The sequence below is a fragment of the Sturnira hondurensis genome, unplaced genomic scaffold (assembly GCF_014824575.4).
Source record: "Sturnira hondurensis isolate 20B ecotype Veracruz unplaced genomic scaffold, ASM1482457v3 Scaffold0010448, whole genome shotgun sequence".
In the NCBI taxonomy this organism is placed as follows: Eukaryota; Metazoa; Chordata; class Mammalia; order Chiroptera; family Phyllostomidae; genus Sturnira; species Sturnira hondurensis.
The window spans coordinates 383,471-400,101 of record NW_028083079.1 but is presented as its reverse complement, the minus strand read 5'-3'; the positions used below and the strand labels follow the sequence as shown (position 1 = coordinate 400,101).

At 56.0% G+C, this 16,631-nt stretch overlaps 1 protein-coding gene across 7 annotated transcripts in view; it reads right to left on the bottom strand.

Annotated features, from left to right (window-relative positions):
- Positions 1–708: 708 nt before the first annotated feature.
- The window catches only part of RGS3 (regulator of G protein signaling 3), a 118,044-nt gene continuing 102,121 nt past the window's right edge, over positions 709–16,631 (bottom strand). For 6 of the 7 annotated variants that reach the window (XM_037059095.1, XM_037059096.1, XM_037059097.1 and 3 more), the window contains 6 exons: positions 14,792–15,769; positions 7,323–7,387; positions 3,584–3,685; positions 3,150–3,211; positions 2,402–2,568; positions 709–1,666 (listed from right to left, as the gene is read on the bottom strand). In XM_037059095.1, coding sequence (XP_036914990.1) covers positions 1,481–1,666; positions 2,402–2,568; positions 3,150–3,211; positions 3,584–3,685; positions 7,323–7,387; positions 14,792–15,769 — 1,560 coding nt within the window. In that variant the 3' untranslated portion in view covers positions 709–1,480. Of the gene's footprint in view, positions 1,667–2,401; positions 2,569–3,149; positions 3,212–3,583; positions 3,686–3,784; positions 4,361–7,322; positions 7,388–14,791; positions 15,770–16,631 lie in introns of those variants that run through there. The other variant, XM_037059103.1, reaches the window with a different exon arrangement.

The following is a 16,631-nucleotide window of genomic DNA, read 5'->3' as shown; positions in this document are numbered from 1 at the left end:
TGGCCCCGGGTTAGGCCTCCAGAGACCACCATTTCTGATGCTTTTCTTATGAGGGCCCATGGGGTGGCCTCATCCAGGGAGACCGGCGAGGAAAAGCAGGGAGGAAAGTGGCGGCACAACCCCATGTCCTTGGCATCTCCCAGTCCCCAGTGGGCCAACTTGAACCCAGGACACCAGGCAGGGAACAGGACCCAAGGAGGGTCCAGCCCCTCCTCCAACAACCAATTCTGTCCAGCTTTAAGTCAGCTCAGCTGAGCGAGTCGCCAGAGAGGTGAAGGAACTTGCTGAAGGTCACATAGCCAGTTGGTAGCCAAGGTCGGACTCCTTCCTATAGCTGGTAGACAGCATGAGAGCCAGAGCTTTATGGGCCATGGGCTTAGGCTGAACTCTGTCTCTGTCATTTGCCCCCTGTGTGACCTTGGACAAGTCACCTGACCCGCCTGTGTTTCACTCTCCTCATCTGTAAACTGGGGATAACGCCCACCTCCCAGGCTTGCGGAGATGAGATGACGAGCAGAACAAGCATGGCAGAGCGTCTGCCACAGAGGCAGAGGTGGTCAGGGAGGGTCTCTAGCCAGTGTATCATGTCTATGGCTCCTGGGTAGGAGGCAGGTGATGGCTAGAGGGGAGGGGAAACCCAGATACCAACCCTTCCAACCCCAGACACCCTGGGAAGCCTCAAAACCAGAAACACACAGAAAGCGTCAAAACCAAGAAATAACACAGGCCCTTTATTTGCTCCAGAACTTGGCTGCTGTGTGGTCTGAGGGTGTCATACTTTCCCAGGTCCCCCAGGGGACCTCCTCACTCGAGGGTGCCGGATTTCTGGGCGAGGCCGGACTGTACGACCTGCCCCTCCAGGCCTCATCAGTCCAGGAGGCCCAGCTGCCTGCCACTGGTGCCTGGGAACAGCAAATCCCCTGAACCTGGAAGATGATGCCTGCCTTTTCTGCAAGGTGGCTTTTCACAAGGCGTTGGTTAAAATATTGCACTTGTAAATCAGGAAAACTGATGAGGCAAAGGTTTCCTATTACAGGAAGACGTGCCAAGCATCCTACTACTGTTTAAATAAATAAAACTCGAGGCAGGGTCTGCGCTGCGAGCCCCAGCAGCCCCTGGGAGAGCCCCAGAGCCCCGGCCATGCCCCTGCCCCATCAGCCAGTTCTTTAAGGAACTTGGTCAATTCGAGGTCTCCGCAGCAAGCAGCAGCAGCTCCGGGTCTGGCTCAGCCAGGGCTCCTGACCTGCCGGGGCCCCTGGGCCCCCTCGTACCGGGGCGTTGGAGACCCAATGGGGCCAGTCCTTCTCTTCTCCAGTGGCCTGCGCCTCTCTTGGTCCAAGCCTCTCGTCCAAATGTCCATCTGTCTGTCTGGAGACGCGGCCTCTGGGGCTTGGTTGCCTCCTCTGTCGCAGGGGAGAGGGAGCGGTGGGAGGGGGCCCAGCCCTCCTGGTGTGAACGCCGAGCTCTGCCCTGGTGGCCCCTAAAGTGGGGGACTCATCTTCTTCTGGTTAATGAGGTCCAGGTAGAGGTCAGAGCGGAGGAAGCGTGGGTATGAGTCCTTTTCCATGAGCCCGAAGATGCGCTTCTGTGCCAGGTCAAAGCAGCCCCGCGTGACGCTCTGCAGGTTGTCCTTGGTGTGCTCCCGAGTGTATGAGTCCAGGTTTACCTTTGGGGGCAGAGGTGGCATGGTCAGGGCTGCCTGGAGGGAGCTGACCCCGGGGACCCAGGGGTGGGACCTATCCAGCCCCTCACCTTCAAGTCACTCTGCTGTACATCTTAAGGTTCAGAGTGGGGGCCCCTGGGTCAGCAGATTCAAGTCCTAGCTCGGTCACCGACTACGGGTCCTGAAACACCACCTCTAGGGTCAGGCTGCCCGGGCCATACCTAGGTGTGCAGCCCTAAACAAATCACTGAAGTGCTCTGACTCTCAGTTGTCTTCTCTATAGAGAAGGAATAATAGCACATTCTTCAAAGAGCTATGCAAATTAAGCAAGGCTCTCCAAATTGAAGAAAAGGGGATTAAATCAGTAGATCAACCTTGAACTTTGTACACGGAGCCTGCACACACTCGACAGATGTCAGCTGTGTGATTGCACCCTCCAAAACCGCCCTGCATTTTAACAAGGACACTACAACCTATTTTACAGGTTGCTATGAGGTTAAATATGAAAGCCCACTCATAAAGGGCTTAGCATCTCGACAGAGGTCATTTTTGTTATCAGCGGAACTCAGTTCTTCCTGCAGCCCCAGCGGGCTTCCTCTCCGCCCAGGGCACAGGGTCCCTAAGAATCACTCCACCCTCTCCAAAGCCCTGATCTCGTCCTGGAGTTGTCCAGGTACCCCCAACCACTAAAAGGCCACGGGGCTTGGGGACAGGGCTGGGGCCAGCCGGAGGCCCTACCTCCTTGCACGCCTGGATTGCAATGTACTCGGAGAAGATCTTCTTGGCCTTGGCTGCCATCTTGGATTGTGACTTGACCTTCTTAAAGTCCTCGCACGCCAGCCAGAATTCCAGGTTCTCCTCACTGAACTCAGTGCGAAGGAAGGCCTGGAACACTGCTAACCCATCTGTGAGGGAAGGCCAGACCCTGGGTAAGAGGCAGGACCAGCCCCTTCTGCCCGCAGGACCCCCGGATCCCCCCTCCTGGGGCTGTTAGGGGCAGATGCTAGGAGCTAACTAAGAGCGCCTGCTCCTGAGAGCCAGCAGCCCTGGGGGCTGGTCCCACCCCTTCCATTGCCTCTTTGTGGGCCTTGGCTAGGTCCGGCCCCATTCGTGCCTCAGTTTCCTCATCTGTAAAACGAGGGTGATCAGCCAGTCCCCTGAAGCCCAGTGAGGATAGAGGGCTTCCTGCCCAGAGAGAACAGGCACACTTGACCCAATGTAGGCCCTCAGTACATGGAAATGTTTACTGTGATTCTGGGAATACGGGTCTGAGCAAATGGGTCCCAGTGGCCTCCGGCTGCCAGTGCCAGCTCCCATGGACAGGGAGGGGCCGGCAGAAGCTGGCTCCAAGGCCAGACCTAGAGCCTCAGCCAGGACTCAGCCTCTCCCGACACCAGGAGCACCCCACTGGGCCCAGGAAAGAGGGAGGGAGGGAGGGAGGGAGAGAACACAGAGCAGGGGAGGAGACCACTGACCCCCAACTCACATTTATGAAGCAGCAGCTTCTCCAAGGACTCGCCCCACTTGAGGGCTTCCTCCGAGGTGGGCCTGAGGGGAGAGGGCAGGGCACAGTGAGTGCACCTCGAGGTTCAGAGAAGCAGGTGGCTGGGTCCCGGCCACCTCTGTCTACCGCCCTTGGCCCAGGCAGTGGCCCAACTGATTGGGGAGGTCAGGAGGGACCCACCCCCTCTCTTGGGGCCAGCATTGCTTCTAGCCCCCACCCCGACCCCTGCCTGGCCATCCTCCCTGGACAACTGCTCCATCTGAGGGCTGCTGCTTGCAGGTACCAGGCCCCTCTGTCAGAGCCTCCATCCAACCCAGAGCTGCATCCGCCAGCAGTTACCCCTTCCCCCTTGACCCCAACACCACCCTGCTCTCCAGGAACCAGTGAGTGCCTGAGGAGTCCCAGGGAGCACCTACTTGAATGACTTCATCACTTTGTCTGCCTTGCCCGCTGTCTGGGCCCCGGGGGACTCATTCCGCCGCCTGAAGATGCCCAACTTGTTCTTCATGTCCTTGGCTCTGGAAGCAGAAGCAGAGAAGGGGGTCGGTCAGCCGGGCACACTCGGCCCCTGCAGATTCAGGGTGGGGAGGCCGTGGGCTGGGGCAAAGGGAACCTACTCCTTCATCGTGTGCCGTCTCTGTAGGTTCCCGTTGCGCGTGAGGTACATGCCTCGGAGCATCTCCGTAGGGCCCCCCCACCTTGGAACCCAGGAAGGCTTGCAGGGAGCACTCCTGGGCTCCTGCTCCCCACCCTCTGTCCTGGGCAGCAGGCGGGCAGCTACCGGCAGGATGCAGCCGAACGTGCTCGCAGGGATTCCAGCCGGACAACTGGACTCCCAGGCATAGGCTGAGCTGGGACTCAGACAGGAGGAGCCAGGAAATGGGAGGGGCCAGGACAAGGAGCAGAAAAAAAATCCCTCCTGGCCAACCCAGAGAGGGAGCCCGTGAAAGGGGCATGTGTCTGCAAGGGGCGGCCTCTAGGGCCCGCCCAGGCAGGAAGCCAGACCCAGTTATTTGTGATTGGCCTCCCCCGTTACCATGGCAGCGCCAGGGGAAGGAGGAGAAAACAAGTCAGCAAATTGCTAGGAGGGAAAAGGGGAGGGGAGGGAGGGAAGGCCTCGCAAGCCAGGGTGGCAAGACTGGCTATTTTTAGCCAAAAACTATTTTTAGCTTTGCCACTCCCCACCCCCCTGCCGATTTCAGCTTTGGGCAAAGCTGCTGGCAGGAAAGGGGTTAAGTGTCCCATGCTCCTGCTCACTGACCTGCCCCGCCCCCTGCTAGAGACCCCCTACCCTGAGGCACCTCCAGAAAAGAGCTCCCGCCTGTCTGCTCACATCCTCAGGCTCTGACTTCGGAGACTCCCATTTGCAAACAGGCAGAGTCTACCAAATGTCTTAACACATTTTAAGTACAAAGTCTGAAGTGCAAGTCTCATAAACTTCCAAAGTCATTTTTTGAAAGTTTAATTATTTAACTTTTAAGACATTCAGTTTTATGATTTTTCAATCATAAAGGTTTTGTTTTCATTTCTGGTCTCTATTCTTCTGATTAAAGATGAAAAACGCTGATGGAAACCAGAAGGTTGAAGTGCATGATCTAAATCACAAAGTTAAATAAGTGTAAAAGAAGTTTAAATAATTCAACTTTCAAATGTGTTTAAGTCCGTAGCATTTCTACTTCTGAAGTTACTCAAGCTTCAGATGACACTATGACCTATGGGACACCCTCTGTAATTGAGGGGAGTGGTACCCGGTGCAGATTATGAATGAGAATCTGAAGCCAGATAGCCCAGGGTTCAAATTCCAGCTCCAACAGTTACCAACTGTGTGCCCTTTGTCAAGTGACCTAACCTCTCTGAGTGTCAAGTTTTGCTATATGATAAAGGTACTTGGTGCCTGCTGGGGCTGGTTCAAGGCAAAGAGGAAATGCACGGAGCACTTTGGACGGTGCTTGGAGCAAACCCGCTCAGGCTTAGGAGCTGAGGCCCACATGCCTCCTGAGAGTCTAGGTCAGCTATCCAGGGATGGGAGACCTGCTCTAGAAGGTTCCAAGCCAAGGAGTTTGGGAATTGGCAGCCCTCTGGGTGAGGACCAGGCCCTCAGAGAGCCCTGGGGTGGCTGGGAGTGAGAGAGCACAGTGCTCTGAGAGCCCTGCTGGGGGCCCCTGCCCAGGAAAGCACACAGAAGCCCCTGGGGGGGCAGGGGCTTGTCTGAGGTCCAACCTTCAGGGGCTCCTCACTGGCTCAGAGCCCACAGTGTTTCTCTGTGATGAGACCGGCCAAGCCTTTCCTCCCCGGTACATTGCTGGGCAGACCAATAGCCGCAGGGTGTACTGGGGAGGTGCTTGGGAGTCCCTGAGTGGCACATGGACATCTCAAGAAAGGATGTCAGAGGTCAGGGGACAGAACAGGGACCATAAGAAGAAGCTAAAGGGGCACTTTCCTCCGATCAGAGCCGTGAGAAGATGGAGAGTGGCCCCTGGGCTCAAAGGCCAAAGGCTTCTTAGCAGGGGTGCTGAGGATCTCCTTCAGGGTGCTTTGCACCTGGCTTGCAAGGAACAGGCTCAAGGCCCTGGCCAGGTGGCTCAGTTGGTTGGAGCATCATCCCATACACTGAAAGCTTGCAGGTTCAATCCCTGGTCAGGGCACATACCTAGGCTGTGTGTTCTACCCCCGGCCAGGGTGCATGCATGCAGACTGATCAATCGATGTTTCTCTCGCTCTCCCTCTCTTTCTCTCAAATCAATAAATTTATCCTCGGATGAGGATTTAAAAAATAATAACAGGCTCTGAAGAAAAAGTGTGTGTGTGTGTGTGTGTGTGTGTGTGTGTTTTAGGGCCAGCTCACCAGTTTTTGGGTCCCAGCTCCACCACTTACTTGCTACATGACCTTAGACAAGTAACTTCTTTCTACCTCAGTTTATTTGTAAAATAAGGTAAGTCAGAAAAAAGAAAATGTGAAATAAAAATAATGGTAAAAATGGAATCAGATAATATGTGTAATACACATAGAACAGTGTCTAGCACAATAAATATTAGTTACTTGTGTTATTATCTCAGATTCTGAGAATCCTCAACTAAACTACAATGTGACCTTCAGGCATTCAAAAGGCAGTGTCCACTCTGAAAGGAGGCTAGAGCTGCTGAGCCAGGGCACCCTGAACACCAGCCCCTCCACTGCCCCCCACAGCCCCCCACTGCCCCCCACTGCTCCACGCTGGCAGCAGCTCTGGCCCAGGCCAGATGGCTGGGGCAAAGGACTATTTTCATTTGTGCATTTCACCTTCCCTGGAAAGTTCCCAGCTGCAGAGCAAAGCCTCCATACAGCTGCCCCAGGAAACCAGAGAGGGCAGGGGAGCTGGGGGGTGGGGTGGGGAGTTTCTAGGGTGGTGGACCCCAGCTAAGGTCCAGGCAAGGGAAGAAGGTTGCAGGAAGCATCTGGGAAGGATCCCTGTTCTCCTCCCCCAGGCCCAATCTGTGCATAATGTGGGCACTGCAGGACCGGGAGGGGATGGGGGCCCCTCCTCCAGGTGCCACTATGTGCCCCTCTCTTCAGTCTACATGGCCTCGGGTCTGGGGGTACAAGGAGACTCAAGGAGATTCTCCACTCACCCTGTTAACAGGCACTTCTAACAAATCCCAAACAAAAGTGTAAGCGCCCCGAGCTTGGCCCAAAAGGCTCTGGGGATATGGAATACACTGTCTGGGCCAGCAGCGCCCCCTTCTGGCAATATCTGGGACTGTTAGCATTCAAGAGCCAAGAGGAGAAAAGGGAACCGAATGAACTGCCTGTTCGGCCCTTTCTCAGAGGGCCAAAGAACTTGTCGAGGTCACTAGGCCACTACCTATCTTAGAGGTTGGGCCAGGGCCATGGCAAACTGGCTGGTTGCCTCTGCTTGGTTCGCTGTGGCTTCCAGGTACTGAATCAGCACCTCACCTCATGCTACGTAGATGTTGAGGGCAATGCCTGTTGCTTAGCACCACCCGACCCCACCCTGGGGCCACTGCTAAGTCCCAGGATCCTGCTGCTCTCTGCTGTCTGTCTGGGGCAGGACTGGGTGCCTCCCCTCCTTCCCACCTGTACCCCTGGGGGAGAGGAAGGCGTGCAGAGGGCTTCCCTGAATGCAAGGGTGAAGACAATGGATCTTTCCAACATACAGGTTTTTGCTCCTTCTCTTCTGGGAGCCTTCATCATTGTCCCCAACTGTGTCGGGCCCACTCATCTGTGGAGAAAAGACAGATAGGTAATAGTCTGGGCTTCCAGGGGCTGCTGCCTGAGCAAAGAGAGGCACGGGGGTCCAACAGCTCCTGCAAAGCAGCCCCTCGCCTCCCAAAGTTCCCACCCCTCACAAAACAGATGAGGAAGGGTGACCTCACTGTCCTCATTTTGAAATCAAGATCATAATGACCATAGCTCAGGATTCTGAGGTCTGAAAGATACCTGGGGTTGGTCCGAGTGTGTAATGTGAATTATGACACAGGCCTGAGAGCTCCCCTCCTGCCTTAGCAGTTTCCATGGCTCCCTGGTGCCCTTGGGATAATATGCAAGGTCCATAACCAGCTGTACAGGGTCTACGGTGAGGATCTGGGCAGAAAGGCCCATTTAACGTCTGTTACCACCCCTTCAGTTACCTCTGCAGCCAGACCCCTGCTCCAGCAGCCTCCTCCCCCTGCCCTCCAGCCAAACAGATGTCTTCCCCTGCCTTGTCCACTCACCTCGGACCTTTGCACGTGCTATTCCTTCCACGGAGGATGCCTTTGTGCCTCTCCCACCTCCCTTTCCTCCTAAGACCCAGCCTCGGGAAAGACCCAGACCTCAGGAGAGCTGCTTCAATGCCTCCTCCCCTTAGAGGCCCCCCTCACCTAAACCAAGGTGTCCACTTTACCCACTTTGAGGTCCCTATTACATGCAAAATGGCTTATTCCAAAGCTGTCTCCTCTACTGGATGGGAGTTCCCAAGAGCAGGCCTCTGACCTGTCTGGGTCACATTCACCAGGCCTAGTACACATTGGGACCCAATAAGTATGTGTAGAATGAATGAACGAATGAATCAATGAACGGAGAGGGAAAGCAGACTGGGAAAGACGCATCTTGAGGCTCTTGCTGCTTGGTTCCAGGCCTGCGATTCTACCCCCCGGGCTCTACTTCAACCCACAAATTCCACCCACTCCATCCCCATCTCCTTGACTTTGCCTGTGCTGTGCCCCCTTCCTGGAAAGCCCTCTCCTCTTCTCACCAGCGTCTACCTCCCCCGAGTCCATCACTCCTCCACACCCTCAGACTCCCACCGTCTCTCCTGGGGCTCCCTCTGTCTCCCTTGCCTTGCCCGTGCGAGCCTGTCCTCCAGGGGAACCAGGGCCCCAACTGTGCCGCCCAGAGTGGAAGCCCAGGAGAGGCTCTGAGACAGCAGAGGAGCTGGGGCTCACAGAGAGGGATGGGCTTGGACACTATGTTCCGAGACAAGCTAGAAGGCCACCAGGTGTGGGTCTCAGCTTTGACTCCCCCCTGAGTCCTACCCTGGGCCTCAGTTTCCTCATTTGTAAAATAAAGATGAGCTGAGCTTTAAAATACGGTGTTAATTCTGGAAAGGAAAGTAATCCAGGGATATCCAGCAGGAGGAGCTAGTAGCCTCGGTGAAGCACCTGCCTGTGATGGATGGAAGGATGGATGGATGGACCGATTGACTGACAGGTGGACGGATGAAGTAGGGCATTATTTACAGAGCTTGTACAATAGGCCAGGTCTTGGAATGGGCATTATTCAGACACTATCTCATTAATCTTTGGAGTAAAGTAAACAGAGGCTCAGAGAAGTTAAGTCGCTACACTAAGGACAACCAGCGTCTGACAGCCGGAATCCAGGTCTCTCTGAATTCAAGCCTTCTGTTTCTCCACCAGAGGACGCTGCTACTCAAATGCAAGGACAGAGCACATTTTGAACATTTTCGGTGAAAGACGCAGGGGAAATGCCGCCTCCTTCCTGAGAACACTGTCCCACCAAGGCTGTAAACACGCCTGTGTACGTGCACACACAGGCACACGCCCGTCTGTGATGTGACGTTCCAGAGCTCAGCGTACAGCCAGACCTGGGCATAGATCCTACTTCCACTGATTTTGGAGAAGTTTCCCAGCCTCTCAGCTTCAGCTTCTTTAGTTCTAACATCGGGCACGATGATGACCACACGCCCCACTGTTAGAAGATGCACTGGGAAAAAACCTGGGGCCCCATGGCCCAACCATGGCACACACAGCGCCCTCACTAACCACGGGCTGCCAGAGTTCAATGCCTAGTGAACGTTACTGCTGTTGCTTACTGTATATACAGGCTGTATCGCGCTGGCCTGTCTAGGCAGTGCCCAGAGCCCCCACCCGTGGGAAAGGGCCCCGGGTGCTGCGCTTCCTCCCATTCTAACCTCAGCTTCCGTGCTTTATCAGCACCACACAATGGGCCTTGGGACCGCTCCCACTGGCGCGCCACCCCCAGCCTCTGCGCTGCTGGGAAATGGGCTCTTCCTTCCACTGCTGGGAGGGGGCATCTTCGGCAGGGACCAGCCCATGCCAATCATCCTGACAGAGCAGCTGGGCAGCTCTGCCCCTGGGAACGGCCCCCAAAGCAGGCAGGGAAACCCAGACACAAATGTGAGGTGCTATGGGCCACAAAGAGAAGAAATTGTAGTGGAAAGTTAGGGTTCTGACTTGCAGCCCCAGGGAGGCTCCCAAGGCTCCTCCCTGCAGGAGCTGCAGCTCGGCCTGCGCAGGACCCAGTGTGGACCCTCTCTCCCATCACTCACACTGTCTCTGTGCTGCCTGACCACCCTGAACGATGGCTCACAGAGGCCAGCCCAGAACTGGCCCCTCCACTCCGGGCAGGAATCCCTGGGGCCTGCCCAGCCCCACCAGGCCACCTCCAGGGACTGGGAGCTCACTGCCTCTTGGAATAATAATTATAATTCTTATTGTAATTAGAACTGTCATCACAGTAGTGGTGAAGAGTGCAGACTCTAAACTGCCTGAATTTGAATCCCAGCTCCGTCATCAATCAGCTAACAGGTCTTAGCCCAGTTGCGTTCCTTCTCTGTGCCTTGGTTTCTGTATTTATTAGACTCACCTCACAGGGCCATTAGGAGAATTAATTAAGCTAACACACAGGAAGAGCTCTGCACAGCGCCCATCCGAGGACGTGCTCAGGAACAACGAGCCATTGTGGTTATGGCTGTGCGTTGTTGAGTGCTCATGCCGAGCAGTGAGCGAAAGCGCAGTGACAAACTTTACCTATTTTCTCCTCACGGCAGTTCTAAGGCCATTGGCTGTTATTTCTCCCAGTCTACAGGTGAGGACCTGAGACCCACCGCAGTTCAGCTACTTGCGCAGGCGCTCAGAGCCGGCAAGTAGCAGGGAGTCGCAGTCTGGTCCAGCGCCCACCCAGACCGAGGGCTCCCCTGGCAGCAGGACCTCACCGGCTTCCCCTTCAGTCTTGGCCTGACTTCTGGGCTGCATGGCCAGCCTTGCTGATCTCTGACCAGCCCCACCTGGTGGGTCCCACAGGGCTTTGTGGACACAGGGGACCTAGACTCTACACTTATTTGTTTAGATGTAGGAAATAACTTTTCTTTAGGCTTTTCTTCTGTAGGAGGCTGGAAGGTGGTGTCACATCTTGGAGCTGGAAGGTATCTTGAGGGCCCTTCTCCGACCTGTGGCCCAGGTGAGAAGATGGGTGCTGTGGGGCTGGCACCTTCCGCTCCCCAATAACCCCTGCACCAGCCAGGCCCCCGCAGGAGGAGGGGACAAGGACGCATGGCCAGGGAGGGACCTCCCAGCCTCTGTCTCCTCACTGTCAAAGAATGAATGACCTGTGACTGGGCAGAGTCAGGCCAGTCTGGGGCGGGATTCAATGGGGCATCCCAGGCCCAGACATGGATGCTCTCGGGGCTCCCCCAGCTCCCAGGAAGAAAGAGGCTCAGGCCTGTGGATCTGCCGCACAGTGCAGCCTCCCGGGAGCAGCGGCAGGATGAGGCTCTGGCAGCAGAGGGCACTGTGAGACAGCTCAGCTCAACAAGAAGAGCCAGCCCCAGGGAGAACTCACGGATAACTTTGTGGGCTCTCCTCCTCTCTGGGCCTCAGGAGGCCCCTCTGTGAGGTGACCCAGGCGAAGCAGACCGTCTCTCAGGTTTGTGTGTTTTTGACACTGGTAACTCCCAGGAAAAATCACTCAGCACACAGGAAGGCAGATGACAGGTAAGGGGATGGTCAACACAGGGACTGTCACCTAGTGGCAGACAACCTGTGATCCAGGGAGCCTCAGCTCAGCCACACAGCAGCACAGGGACCAGCCCAAGGCTGCACCAGCTCCATCTGTCCCCCCGAGGTCTCACACCATCACAGGATCAGTGCCATGGACACCGAGCGTGGTGCATACTGCAACCTCCCCGAACCCCCGGACAACTCCATGCAGGCTCAGGTCTGCCCATTTTACAAGGGAAAACTAAAGCTAAAAGAAAGATGTCATCTTGCCAAGGTCTCAGGACCAGAGCTGGGACTTGAACTCGGGTCTGTCTGAGTCCATAGCCTGAGGACTGCACCCCTGGCCCCTTTACCTCCAGCCTGGTGCTACCTGCAAACAGTGGCCCATCAGTATCCACGGACCCCAGGAAAGCCAGGCCTAGGCCAGGAAGATGGAAGTTTTGGAGAAGGCATTGCCTCCCCAGCCACCAGCCAGCCCACATCCCCTGCCCCTCAGCAGCATGAGGGACGCAGGGTGTGGGGGAGGCAGAGCCAGGGAAGAGTGGACAAGGTAAGGCCAGTGCCCAGCCACACTCGCTTGGGGGGTCCGGGGCAAAATATCTCTCCCTTAGCTTCAGGCTCCCAACCATGAGATGAGTGCAGCTGGGCCCACCTTGCAGCCTTGTGGAAGCTAGAAAAGGAAGCTGAGGCACCTGGTGGATGTCGGGATAACCACTACTCCTCTTGCTGCTGCTGTCTGCCTCTCCCTCCCCCTCGTCATCGTCAACATGGTTCCCATTTATGGAGCCCCCACCAGGTGCTGAGTGCCAGGCCTTGCCCTTCCCACTTGAGCCAAATTGGGCTATTTCATCCCCTCAGCAACCCTACAAAGGAGGTATTATTACCATACCCATTTCACTGATGAGGAAGATGAGGCTCAGAGAGGTGCAGAGACTTGCCCAGGGCCCACTACTACTCTTGAGGGATGGAGTGAGACCAGGGTGCTTGTCCAGCCTTGACCTTATTTCCCTACCTCTGCTACAAGGGTAGGTTTCTTACTAAAGCCGGCTGGCTAGAGGGAGCAGAATATGAATGCTGATGAAGGACTCGAGACTTGGTAAGCGGAAGCCACAGAGAAAAGTAGCCGCATGGGGCTGGGGGCAGCCTCTGGGGCTCTGCAGGCTCAGACAGGCAGGCCCAAGAAAAGAAGCAGCTGGCCAAAAGAGGGTGGGGGAGAAGAGGATGCCAGTGGGAGTCCCGGGCACCCAAAGGAGGAAGCTGAGAAGGGAGAAAACTTGTCCAGGCTTGCTGGACTCCCAGGTGGAAGTACCTGCCCCCAAAATAGGAGCTGAGATCAACTAATTTGGGGAACCAGAGTGTATGCATGAATGTATGTTAACTTATTCGAACTTGGTATTTGTATTTGAGCAAGCAGGGAGTGGGGAGCTTGGAGGGGTCTGGGGGGAGGATCAGGACTGGGGAGCCTGAGGTAGGTGGTGGGCTCTTAGACCTCGGCCACCCTCCAGAGAAGAGTGTCCAGGCCTCCCTGAGTCAGCTGAGGCCTCACCTTGGTAGGACAGAGGCCTGGGCACCCCTGCTGCAGCTGCACCCAGGAGCGGCCTGAGGCTGTGACACTCAAAGTGTGAGGCACTTCACAATCCCTGGGTGGCCTGCTTAAAACACGGGGTCTGAGCATTTCCCCAGGGACATTCTGACCCCAGGCACCTGGAATCACCTCCGCCTGGTGATTCTGCAACACATTAAAGTTCAAGGCCCACCTGCGTTGACAGATGGGGAAACTGCGATCCAGTCCCAGTTCCTCTGGGAGTTGGTTCCAATTCCTTGACCCAAAGTTTAAGGTCCTGTTCTTCCAAGTCCCAGCCTGCTTCTCCAGCCCAGACACCTTTCCCCAGCTGTCCTCCCAAGTGCCAAGCCGGCTTTAATGCCAGTGGCTTCAAAGCTAAGGCCCGCCTCTGGGGAGAAGCACGCTGGCATCTACTAGTCGTGTCTTCCATGGGTTTGGAGGCATGTCCGTCATGCCTGCAACTCAGGAGTCCCCCGCTCTGGCCAATGACTAGCTTCTGTGGACACTTTTGTCCAGGTCACGTCCTCTTCCACAGAATGCCTGCCTCAGCCTTTCTGTTTGTTCCAAACCTGTTCAAGCTTCAAGGCCGAGCTGAGGGAAGCTGAGACGAGAGAGACCTGAAGACTTCTCTAGAAGCCTCCCCTGATGGCCTGGGCCCCGGGATCTCTCCTCCCTGAACTCCCGGGTCTCTGAGGGGTGGCTGCCCTCTGTACACACTGACCACCCCCACCCGCCCGGCCTCCCAACTGTTGTCATAACAACACCTTGCACTGCCACTGCCTGCTAGTGCCCCAGCAGCATTCGCCTCCAGTCTGCGCTGACGTTACCAGGCGCCCGACCCTCCCAGTTCATCTGCAGCCACCCTGGGACATGAGGCCCGTTAATCTCCGCTTTTCAGAGAAGGACACTAGGGCTCAGAGGAGCTGAGTGAGTCACCCAAGGCCACACAGTAAGTGAAAGACAGAACCGTGACTCAAGCTGGCTAGTGAGCTTCAAGGACATGACACAATCATTTCACTGTTAGGCCACCTTCCTGGCCCACACAGACAGCTCATTCTTCCCAGGCTGCAATCAGCCTCACACATGCCTGGGCCCTGCTGTGGCACGGGGCACAGAGCCGGGCACACAGCACGCAGTCAACACACACTTATTCCTCCACTTCTTCTAAATATTCGCAGGAGGCAAACAGCCCAGTGCTCAAGAACGCTGACCCCAGAGCCAGATTCTCATTCTGGTTCTGACAGAATCAGAATGAGAGGGGCAAGTGAGAGGACCTCTGCATGCCTCAGTTTCCCCATCTGTAGGGAGCAGTAATAAGGTCTACTTCGCAGGGCTGTTGTGAGAATTAATGAGTTGATGCAAATGGCTTAGAATAATGCCAGCACAGAGCAAATACGTGCCCTCGTTGTGCTGGCTAACGGACCTCTAATCTTGCTGGGCATGGACCAAGTTGAAATTGTAACTATTTCTCTGGCTACTATCCTGGGTCTTTAAGATCCAGATACACTGTGTTCTGGGCTAGGTCGCATCTGATCTACTTGCTGTGGGGATCCCCAGTACGGCAGGGCTGTAAGAACCCAGTATCTGGAGTCACCAAGTCATGGGTTTAAGCCCAGGTTGTGCCTTCTGGTCTCTTGGGTCCTATTTTCTTCTCTGGCAAGTGGGTATAAGGCCCCCTGAAAGGACTCATTGGAAAGCTTTGCGGGAGGGCTTTGCCCTGGTAGGGGTGGGACAAAGTGACTGCTCTTTTCCTGCAACTCCGGGATGCAGTGCCGCCCCTCCCTCTCCTGCACCCTGCCCCCGTTACGTTTGGCCTTCTTACCTTCCTGTGTCCCGTGAAAAAGAGGGAAAGGTGGTGCATGGAGCCGCCATTGCGGCCCAGTTCCTTCTTGAGGGTGCGGGGTGAAGGTATGGCCCAGGGGGCTGCGCTGCCCTCTCCGTCGGAGCAGTTCAAGGTGGTGTCGGAGGAGAAGCAGGGCCCTCGGGGCTCCTGCAGCAGGCTGCCCTCGCTGTGTGTGCGGCGCCGCAGGGAGTTCTGCACGCGCAGAGAGAGGCCGCCCTCGGCGCCCTGGCCTGTCTCTATCATGCTGCTGCGCTTGGCCTCGCCGTGCCCTCCGTAGTTGTCATCACTCGTGTCCTCATCGTCGTCTTCCTCCCGATCGTCCCCCTCGTCTCCTTCCTCGGCCTCTTCTGCATTCTCTTCATCCCCAGAGCTGCCCCCCTCCGCCCCTGCCTGCTGGCTGTAGGTGCTATCCAGGCGGACCTCGGGAATGATGAAGGCTGGCCTGGAGGTCACAGGTGGGTCCCCGGTGGCTGCTGGTGGGTCCCCGGAGCTTGTGGTCTCCTCAGCAGGGGCCTCAGCTGGCAAGGGGGCCTGGCTGGGGGGCAGGCCTTGACATGGCGGAAGGTCCTGAGCAGGGGGGTCCTGGATGGCAGCCGGGTCTTTGCTGAGTAGAAGGTCTTCGCTGGGAGGGGCTTCTTGCTTAGTAGGAAAGTCCTGGTTGGGAGGGAGGGTTGGGGCTTCAGGCAATTCCTGGCTTGGTGGGGAGTCCTTGCTTGATGAGGGTTCCTGCCACAGCGGGGGCTCCTTGCAGGAAGGGGGGTCTTTGCTGGACAGCGAATCTGGGCCAGGAGACGGTTCCTGGCCAGAGGAGGAGTCCTCACTTGGCTGAGGGTCTTGTCCTGGAGGAGGCTCCTGGCCGGGAGAGAGGTCCTTGCTGGGTGGGGGGTCCTCGGCACCTGGCCCCTTCCCTTCCTCCGAGGACATCTCCCTCTTCTCATCCGCCTCCGACTCAAACATCTGGGAAGCAAAGGGGAAACAAGCAAGTTCAGAAGAGGAGACTACGCGACACCGGGCACTGTGCATGCTGAGGCCACAACGCAATTAGGCAGCGGCCTGAACCCCACACCCCACAGTCCAAAAGCCCTTTTGGTTTAGCTGTATGAGGGGGCCCCCACCTTAAAAACGTGGCTGATCACTGAAGGCCGGAGAGGTAGCAATCTTTACTTGGCTCCTCTTGTGTGCCAGGGGCCATGACATATTAAACCCCCCAAAAAACCTTCCCACTGGCCCCCTGAGGCAAGTGTCATGGTCCGTCTGTGAGTAAGGAGAAGCCAGGCAGTCTCTGCATTCATGGACAGCAGCCGAGCCAGCTCCAAGGCAGAGCAACCTCTAAGTGGGAGAATCCTGGACCCGGCCAAAGGGTATCTTTCACCCGAACCAAAGTTTTTTTAAAAAGCCTAGTGAGGCATTCCAATCAGAACTTGCTCTCCATGTTTAAGTAGCTTCTGATACTCAATGGAATGAAAAGAGAACTTGAAAATATTGCCGACACCTCGTGGGCCTGCAAACCAGATGATCGCGGTTCGATTCCCAGTCAGGGCACATGCCTGGGTTGCAAGCCAGTTCCCAGAAGGGGACGCACGAAAGGCAACCATACATTGATAAAAAAAATATATTGCCAACACCTGGACTAAATAGATGACACAGACACGTGGACCCTCACTGAGGGACCACCCAGTAAATTTTAAACTGCTTGGAGGCACCTCAGGAGTTCCACACACAGAAAAGAAAACCTTTTCTGCCTTGCACACAACCCTCAGAACTTGAAGTTTTTACCAAGTTCCTACAGGTTTCGTTTGCAAAGGGGAAGAGAGTCACT